The sequence below is a fragment of the Phaethon lepturus genome, unplaced genomic scaffold (genome assembly GCF_000687285.1).
Source record: "Phaethon lepturus isolate BGI_N335 unplaced genomic scaffold, ASM68728v1 scaffold15179, whole genome shotgun sequence".
In the NCBI taxonomy this organism is placed as follows: Eukaryota; Metazoa; Chordata; class Aves; order Phaethontiformes; family Phaethontidae; genus Phaethon; species Phaethon lepturus.
In genome coordinates, this window is record NW_010565669.1 from 63,160 (window position 1) to 72,429 (window position 9,270).

Consider the following 9,270-nt stretch of genomic DNA (forward strand, 5'->3'; position numbering starts at 1 on the left):
GAAAATCCCACTTGGTTCAGTTGATAAACTTACCCCTTCTGATACAAGCAGTCCTGCTTCCCCTTTGCTAGTGAAATTGTTTCAACAAATATTAGGTTAGTTTTTCACGGGATTGAATCCTCCACCTGCAAAGACCTTGGTGCTGCTGGGCCCCTCTTCCCATCCCATCGCGTTTTGGGTTTATAACACTGTTCATCCTCTTATCGTATTCAGCCATGAGGCGTTTACTTGCATGAGATCGCTGAGGTGCAGGATGGGCAGTGCCCGGACAGCGGCTGCTGTGCGGCTTCTTGTGCTCACGTCGTCAGTGAAGTCCAAGGGCTCTGTAGCCACACACCAGTGCTAAGGCTCTGTATTCCAAAGACAGAGGGAACAAAAGTGGGAAAGCAAAGAAAATAAATGTTGCATTAGTTACACAGACAATATGATACAGCTGAAAAAAGAGTGCTCTGTCAAAAATTGTGCAAGAATTTTCTTTGAGGTTAATCACAAAGTTTATTAAAGGTCACTATTCAGAATGACTGCATCAGAATTAGACATATATTCTTATACTTAATATAAATATTATAAAAGCTTTTACCTTATTATTCAAATAAAATCTTCTATTGTTACGAGTGATGAAAGCATAAACCAAAGTAGTGTAAAAGAAGATACAGGTTTATATCTGTAATTCCAGGTCCAAAATGGACTTGGTAAAGTTAGTAAAATTTGGAAAACCAAATTGTTGGAAAAAAAATCCATCAGCAGCTTAGATTCAACCATCTGTGATGAGAAGACTTTGTGCAGTCTTTTAATTGGCACAGCGTGCTGTACTGTTGGACCAAGACTGCAGTATATAGTATGAGAAAAAGGAATCAAAGCTTTTGCAAATACTTACACAACTGGTTGTATACCGAGGTGTTGAAATGCCCAGTACTGGCCTGTCCTATAAAGGATATTGTTTTCTGTTGTTGTTTAATCTAAAGAGTTTTCCATTAATTGAGGTGGACTTGTGTAATTATTTTAATACACTATTGTGTAATTATTTTAATACACTAGTACTGCTTTTACCCTGAGGCTGCATCAAGGACGGGCTATGTGCATAATTTAAAATATATCTTTAACATGCACATATGTAGTCCCAACTATATATAGAGCAAAGTGAACTCCAAATGGTTGTGAGCAAAAGCAAGCTTGGGACCACGGGTGGCAATCTGTCTGCAGGATCAGGATATGGACCTTGTTCTGCACTGTGCATTTTTATTCATCGATGGATTGTAGAACAATATAATTTGCTTTGAAAACATCTCTGCACTGTCATGGTGGGATACTTTAGCTTTTGTTATTGTGTGTGTCAACTAGCCATATTCACTACCCCTTAATATCTTTTTTTAGTCTTTAATAATTTATATACTTTCAAAACAGCCAGCATAATCAGACCTGGTTATCAACAAGCTGAATAGCAGAACAATCCTTTTATCTCTCTTTCTCTGTTCTGGCATTTATGAAATAGCAAAAGCCATGCTTCGGACATCCTTATTTTCCCCCATATTCAAATATACATGAGATAATGAGCCTGAAGGCATTAAGGACTACTGGCGCTAAAGAAATGTTTGTTCTGAAAAGGAGACTTGGTACATGCTAACCCTCTCCTCGGAGCACACAGCTTTCTCTGAATCAAATGCTACTGGCTTGTGGTGTATTGTTTTGTTTTCAAGCTGTAATGCTGACACAATTTTGAAGTAGAATACCCTGAAGGAAAGATGATGACATATTTAAGTAATTGGACTGTGTATCCTGCATATAGCTTTCAAATCTTTCATAGGTGTATTTCGTAACTGTCTTGCTTAATTCCCTTGAGAGCTTGTTTGGGGAATGTAGAAGGCGAGAGAGTGAAGTTAGACCTACTGAACCTTTAAAAGCAAATTTCCAGCTGCTGCCAAGAAAACTTAAGTTCATGGAGCAGCTCATTTCCCGGCAGCCAGGGAAAGTGGAAAATGGAAAATGCCGTGAAGCGGCCTCGGCCTCCATCCCACTTCCTAGAAGTGAGCCGAGATGGCGAGAGCGCGGTCGCGCCAGCAGACCAGGAAGCGCCGTCTGTTGCAATGACTCCTCTAGATACCCGTGACTCCGGTGAGGACACATGAGGACTGCCCCGCAGGCTTGGGGCCGCTTCTGTAAAACAACGTGCGCCAGCCGAGCCGTTGACACATCTTTTTTCATCCAGTGCATCAGGTGGGAGTGATGCGGGCGTGCCGGCAGCACGAGAGGAGGGAGGGCACTGCCTCACGACAAAATGAAAGCAGGCATTGCCCGTAGCAGCTGTCTGTGCCTGTAAAGTGTTCTCTCTATACTCATCTAGCGCTTTTCTCTTCTTTTCCTTTGTTTTTCCCCTTTGTGGAGTAAGCCAAAGCATTGAGTGTACTAGCAACTGGGAGGTGGGGTGGTGATGGAAGGGGGTACTAGGGTAGTGAAACTGGAGAGCCTTACCGTGACATAGAATACATGCTTTTTGTGGCCATCATTCCTTTCTCTGCAAATAACCTTACGCTGTGAATTCTCTCTTCGTATATGAAGGAGGCAGAAGTATATTATTTGTGTAACGTACACAGGACATTTTGAAATTATGCAGTGATACTTTTTAAATTACTTTTGTTGAGCAGAACTAATTTGCCTTCAGTTTTACAGTTAGTGATTTTTCATAGCATCTTGTGTGTCGCCCTGTGTGAGCAGTGAATCTTGCACACAGCTAGTGGGGAACAGGCAAACGCTTTCAAAATAGGAAAATTTGACTGAATGCTGGCAGGAGCTCAAAAGTAATTACATACTCTGAAGAGGTACTCTCAGTTCAGTTTTACAATAGAGTAAATGTCAAGGCAGCTGTATCCCCTTCAAATGAAATTGCTTGTCTGGGGCAGCACTGGTGGTGTGGCTTTCTTTGGCTTGTGCTTCTTGCTTGTTGAAAATGATTTGTAAGAAAAATTTAGAACTTTTTTGTATCTTTGCTCTGAATCTTACATGGCTTTTGAAAAACGTTAAGGTTCACATCACTCAAGAGTCACACTGAAATCTTTGCTTCCTCATTGTCACAAGTGGTTCTGTGTTACTGTTCGTTATACGATTGCTTAAATCGTCAGATTGGTTCGTGAAGGGCTTTTTTTCTCTTGACTACCTCTAGAGAGCATGGGTACATTTTCAAGAGAATCTGAACTGATCATTTAAGAGGGATTCGGGATTTTGGCAGTCTCGGTGAAAGTCAGAGGCAGGAAACGTGTCACTAAAAGCAGGTTAGTAGCAGTTATACCAAAGTTAAATTGATTTTATTAGTTTTTTAGAAAATTGGAGGGCAAAAATAGTTGATCTCAGTGGAGAATGGCAGAGGTGATAGGACTGTTAGCCACCATGGAGCAGCAAGAAGGTTTTTTACATGAATGGTTTTCGCACACACAGCGGCTGGGAGGGAATGGCAAGGTTCAGCATCCTTGATGTGGGCTAGTCCCCATGGCTGTCCAAAGACATGTCCAGGTGTCTTTATCTTTATCTGTTCTCTGTGAGTTATGAATGTTACATTTTGTTTTTACTCTTCCAGAAACATCATTTCACTCATTGAAGAATTAAAACCGACAGCACCACAGAGCCATGTGGGAGAAAAGGGGATTTTAGACTCAAGTGACACAATCAAGTGTTGAGAAGTAGAAAGATTTGTATGGTTCCTCACCAAATGGAAGTTATCTAGGAAGCCTCTGAGACCACTGCATCTCTCCATCCCACTCCCGCACCAAGACGGTGCTCTTGGTCCTGGACGTTAATAAAATGCTGGATTCAATCAAGTGTGTCCTGGTGGGAGACTCTGCGGTGGGGAAAACATCTCTCTTGGTACGTTTCACCTCTGAGACTTTTCCAGATGACTACAGACCCACCGTATATGAAAATACCGGAGTGGATGTCTTCATGGATGGCGTACAAATTAGCCTAGGTCTTTGGGACACATCTGGCAGCGATGCCTTCAAAGGCATTCGCCCCCTCTCATACCAACAGGCAGATGTGGTATTGATGTGCTACTCGGTGGCAAACCACAATTCCTTTCTGAACCTTAGGAACAAATGGATCGGTGAGATCCGCAGCCATTTGCCCCGCATCCCTGTTTTGGTAGTGGCTACTCAGACTGACCAGCGCGACACGGGGCCCTACCGTTCCTCTTGCATCAGCCCTGTAGATGGGAAGCGGCTTGCCCAGGACGTGCGAGCCAAAGGCTACCTGGAGTGCTCTGCCCTCAGCAACCGAGGGGTGCAGCAGGTATTTGAGTATGCTGTGCGGACAGCAGTCAACCAAGCCAAGAGGCAGAACAGGCGGAAGCTCTTCTCCATTAACGAGTGCAAGATCTTTTGAGGACTGTCAGCAGTGGGTTTGCCCGCGTTCGTTCTTTCTGTCTTCGCACAAAGATACTGTGGCAGAGAGGATGGGAGGTGAATCAAAGGAGGACTCCCAGCAGGACCACCGTGCAGGTGCCCCTAGTGAGACAGATGTGCAAGCAATCTGATCTGCTCCCCCTCAACACACAGGGGCACTATCTTAAAAAATGAAAGGTGCAGGTACATACCGTTATTCACAAGCCTGTGTTTGGACTTTGCTAGCCTGGACTGGAGCAGGCCTAGCCTGGAGATCTGCAGATAACAGCTGTGCTGATTTTGTTGGTTTTGGTTTGCCTGCATTTATTTGATGACAAACTTCTGCCTGGATCAACCCCCACCTCTTGACATGTCCGTCTATGTGGAGTTTTTTTTTACTTTGAGAACTTAATGTATAAAATTCGATCACTCTATTTAAAAAAGTCTTGTATACATTGTTGTAAAATCCTGACTGTCTTCATATTTTGGAGGTTCTTCCTTTAGCAAACCACAGAAGGAAATTGTCCTATCCATGTAATAAATGGCCTGCAGGCAAGCCTAGCACTTCCTAGAAATGCCCGAGTTACTGCCTAACAGTCATCAAATCCAGTACGACCAGCATAGGAGTGATCAAACCTCAGTGACATTTGACAGCTCTCCTGTGGCTTTGTAAGATTTGTTATCTTCGTCTTGTTCCTCAGCAATGTGGTCAAAGATGGGATGCACCAAGAGTAAACTAACCTGATTGTTCCTAGACCTCACCCTGTTATAACCCCAGAAGGGCTGGCTTGCAGTCGGGGATGGTTTAGACATATGGTTGGGGCAGCAGAGGCGAATCTGTGCTATCATCACCTCTGTTGTCCCTGTTGTAATTCTGGAGGCAAAAGATTTCAGTCTCCAGGGCTGAAAGGTATTTTTTCATGAGCACTAAAATTCTGACATATTTTAGTACACTTCTTTTCAAAACAGTGTTTTTAGTGAAACCAGTCACTTACTATAGTAAAAAATTAAGTACATGGCAATGTTGAATGTGCATATTTCGAATGGCTAAATAACATTTTTTTTTTTTTTTTTTTTAGTTTGCATACTAAGTATAACTGCCTGGGTTGTATCCAAATAAGACTGAAACAGGCTTTGCATCCTGGGGAGCCTGGCAAGTCTAACAGTCAAATCCTGATGTACCTACTCGGGCCAAGTTACCCTCCTGCAGAGAAAGCCAGGCTAAGGAGGTGGAAACTCCAGGTGTGTAAGAGAACTCTGCTGGAAGATGGAGTGGGGTCAACATGCATGCTGTATGTTCCTCCTGAGTTGTGGTTCCTTTCCTCCTCAGGTTATCTGTCCCCTCTGCCCTGCACCAGCTCAGATCTTGCAGATCTGCCTCATCCCAAGGTTTCTGCTGCCCATAGAGGAAATACCGTGTGGGATTTCTTAGTGCAGCAAGATTTTTCTTCTCCCTTTCCCTGTACTTCAGCTAGCTCAGAACTCACCTTTGAGGGGCTCATAGCATGGTGGTGCTACAAAAGATGGCACATCATAGCACAGTAGGATCAGAGAATCATTCATCCTCACAGAACTCCCAAGAGTTCAAAGAGGATGATTCTTTCTCCGCATGGATCCTGAAAGAATGACCTGTGTCTGTTTTGACCGACCCCTGACTCATGTGTCTCAACAGGAATGGATGCAGAGGCTTGTCTGATTCAAATCCAAGGTGGGACTTCAGGAGTTACTAAGCAAATAAGCTCAGATCATATCTATCTACAGTTTGTCCCTGAAAAACTGGTTGGATGCTCTTCTCTGGTCTACTTGTGAGTGTCTCTATAAAGAGAAATTAGAAATTAAATCATTCCCCTCCTATGAATCCCAGAGATGATCTCACTTGTGGTGTGTGTGAGCAAGTGTTTGCATTGCGAGCACCTTGAATAGCAGTGGTGCATGGGACATTTGGTGTGGTGATCGTCCTGCCAGCTCCCAGGCTGGTGAATATTTACCACTCATCAACCTGATTGTAAGGGAGGCATCTGGTCATGAAAACAGACTGGTCTCATGTGAGCTTTTCATATCAGCTTTCAATCTTTACAAGCTTCTGGACCCGGGCACACCAGACGAGGGCTGCCATCACCACCCATCTTTTCTGTACTCTTCTCTTTCCTACTCCTCTTTCTCTTCAGGCGTTGATTGCAAACCCTTTGCCCCCTGAAACACTAAAACTGACATGTTTGTAAAAGAACCTGAACAGCATGGTATTTATGCAGATACTTATGCATATACTTAGGTACAAGTGGCTAGGTATTTGCAGCCTTCAGTTAAAAACCTTTTGCCTTTTGGAAGAAATATGTTTCTACATCTCAACTCTTGCAATGCCTCTTCACTGAAAGTTTTGGGTTTTGTAACCCTAATTTAAAAGTAGCCATTGTTACTGTTACTGTTTGAACATTAAAGATCACATGCAAAATATCAGGTTGTGAATCTTCAAATCCGTTACAATTGTAGACATTTTTGTTATGGTCCCTACTCCACTACTGGATTTAATACTTGGTTTCAACATTTTTTGAGACATACTTTTGCCAGCATGTTCTATTAAGTGGTCTTTTTTCTCTGTGGGTTAAGCTTTGTTTACAACATTTCATACTGCTGTTTTATGTGTTGAAGAGCAGTAAGCGCTAGGCCAGGATGCTGCGTTGTGGTATTGGCCGCGGGATGCTGGTATTCAGGGACCAGAAGGCTCCAGAGAGTTGTTGTATCAGACAAAGCCAGATGAAGATGCGCTCCAGAATCACATCATGGCTGAAGATCCCCTCTCATCTGTATTTGCTTCACAAGGCTTGTTATGGTGTATTACAAAATGAAGAATTCAAAGTTTGCTTGCCGTTCAGTGAAGCGAAGTGGATAGGCTTCCCTGAGATGCCTGAGCGCACGAAAAGGGATGCACAGGGAATTTAGGGCCAGCTTGACGTACTCTCGATTGTGCATCCTAGAGTCAGTGCAAGGTGTGAGGCTACCGGCTGATTTTCAAAATCAAATTGGAGAGATGATAAAGTAACGGGGATTTAGGTTTGGTGCTATGTGAAAAAAACGGTTCCAATTTTCACAGCCTGATTATTTTCAGACTCTCAAGGCTAAAAGGCGCTTTTCACTGGGAACAAACTGTGAAGCACATTATTTTAGTGTATGCAATTATGCAGCTTTCCCTGAGCTATAGAACTGATGTGCTCAATAAGTGTGGTAACCGGAATGCAGAGAGTGAAGTCTGAGCTTAGCCGAAGGTTTGGCCAAACGGCTTATTGGGGTGGTGCTTGCATGACTGCAGCCGTGCCGCCCGCGGCGTGAACGGCGAGGGACGGCTGAGGTCTCCCATGAAACCCTCCCGGGGTGGTTTTGCTCGCGTTCCTTGGGCAACAGGGTCCCTGGGTACAGCTCGGTGGTAAAAATCTGGCTCTGATATTCAAAATACCTTCGAATGACAGCTGGGCACACATGTTAAGTTTCAACTTCTTTTGCTCTGAAAAACAGCAGGTTAGGGGAGACCGAAAATTCCAGAGTGCAGCCGCGCTTCAGTTGGGTTGAGCTGTTCAGCTAAGGGAACAGACCTTGCCCAAATGTTCCCTTTCTATCTTCCCAAAGGGATTCCTTTCAGTTTGTTACTCCATTGCTAATTTTACTTTTGCTTACTATTAAGAAGTTAAAAGTTAAAAAAAAACCCAGCAGAGAAAATACTTGGAAATTAAAATGAGAACAGCAATAGCGCTGTTATTTTCATCAGCGTCTGGCTTCTTATTTTGACAGTAAAAGTAATTTTGGGTCACTAATTGTTTTACTGAATTCTGCAATTCAGATAAAAAGCTGAATAGATATGCAATTGTGATTACAACTGGAAACTATTATTTTAGCATAAAAAAAGATGTTTTTCCCTTTAGTAATTTGCAAAATGTGATAAGTACACGTTACAATCTTTTAAATACAGATTTCCCAGCCTTTTTATACTTACTTGATCTGCAGCATAAATATTTTCTAAGAATAAATAATAAAAACATGTTTCAGATCTTCCTTCCTGATGTGTCGATTTTTCACATGGGAAATTACTTAAGCTTGTTAGCTATAATTGATGCTGTTTTGCCTGATATTTGCAATTAACAGCTTGCAAATATTTGTTCAATTTTTTTGGGTACTCTGCGATTGCTAAGGTGTGTGAACACATACTAGCTGATGCTTGTGTCGATAAAGAAAATGCATTTAAAGCAGCCTGTTTATACATGGCACCACTATGAAATAAATCACTGCAGGGATCAGACACAAAATAAAAAGAAATGTCGGCACGGTGACATCTCAGCTTTCCCTATATTACTATGGCATTCGAGTGAATACAGCCATCAAAATAATTTCAAATAAATGGGGCAATTAGTGTCTCTTAGCACTTTCTCCTAATGCCCCTGCTACACAGGGAATATACAAAGAATAGTAAGCTTCATTTCAGAGTATCAGAACGGCTTGTCTGCTCTTGCCTTTGTGAGCAAGTTAACTAGCTTGACTTAATTAAAACTCAGTTCAGCCTCTGAAAAAAAGCCAGATAGGAGCACAATCGGGTTGGCCAAACTCCCTTGCTCTGAAACGACAGGAACAAACTTTTTGCTCTGGATGTGAGGAAACATATTTTATGTCTCGGAGATTTCCTTCACAGCTGTAAGCGCAAAAAATCCTGACCAGTTATCACCGCGTACCTGTCCCAGCCGACCCGCGCGCCCTTCACGTCCTGCTCTGGGCAGCCAGCTGTTGCAAACAAAATTCAGGTAGGAAACAACCTTTGCGCATCTCTAGATGCTTACGTTGCTGTCGCTGCTTAACTATAGCAACGATGGCCTTTCCGCAGCCCCCGACCTCTCGCTCCGTCGCGGGGCGACCGCGCGGC

General features: G+C 43.0%; 1 protein-coding gene across 1 annotated transcript; it reads left to right on the plus strand.

Annotated features, from left to right (window-relative positions):
* The first annotated feature begins 3,770 nt into the window (after positions 1-3,770).
* On the plus strand, positions 3,771-4,537 carry RHOH (ras homolog family member H). The gene has a single exon (XM_010295263.1). The coding sequence runs from the start codon at positions 3,793-3,795 to the stop codon at positions 4,366-4,368; it is 576 nt and encodes a 191-aa protein (XP_010293565.1). The 5' UTR covers positions 3,771-3,792; the 3' UTR covers positions 4,369-4,537.
* Positions 4,538-9,270: the final 4,733 nt, after the last annotated feature.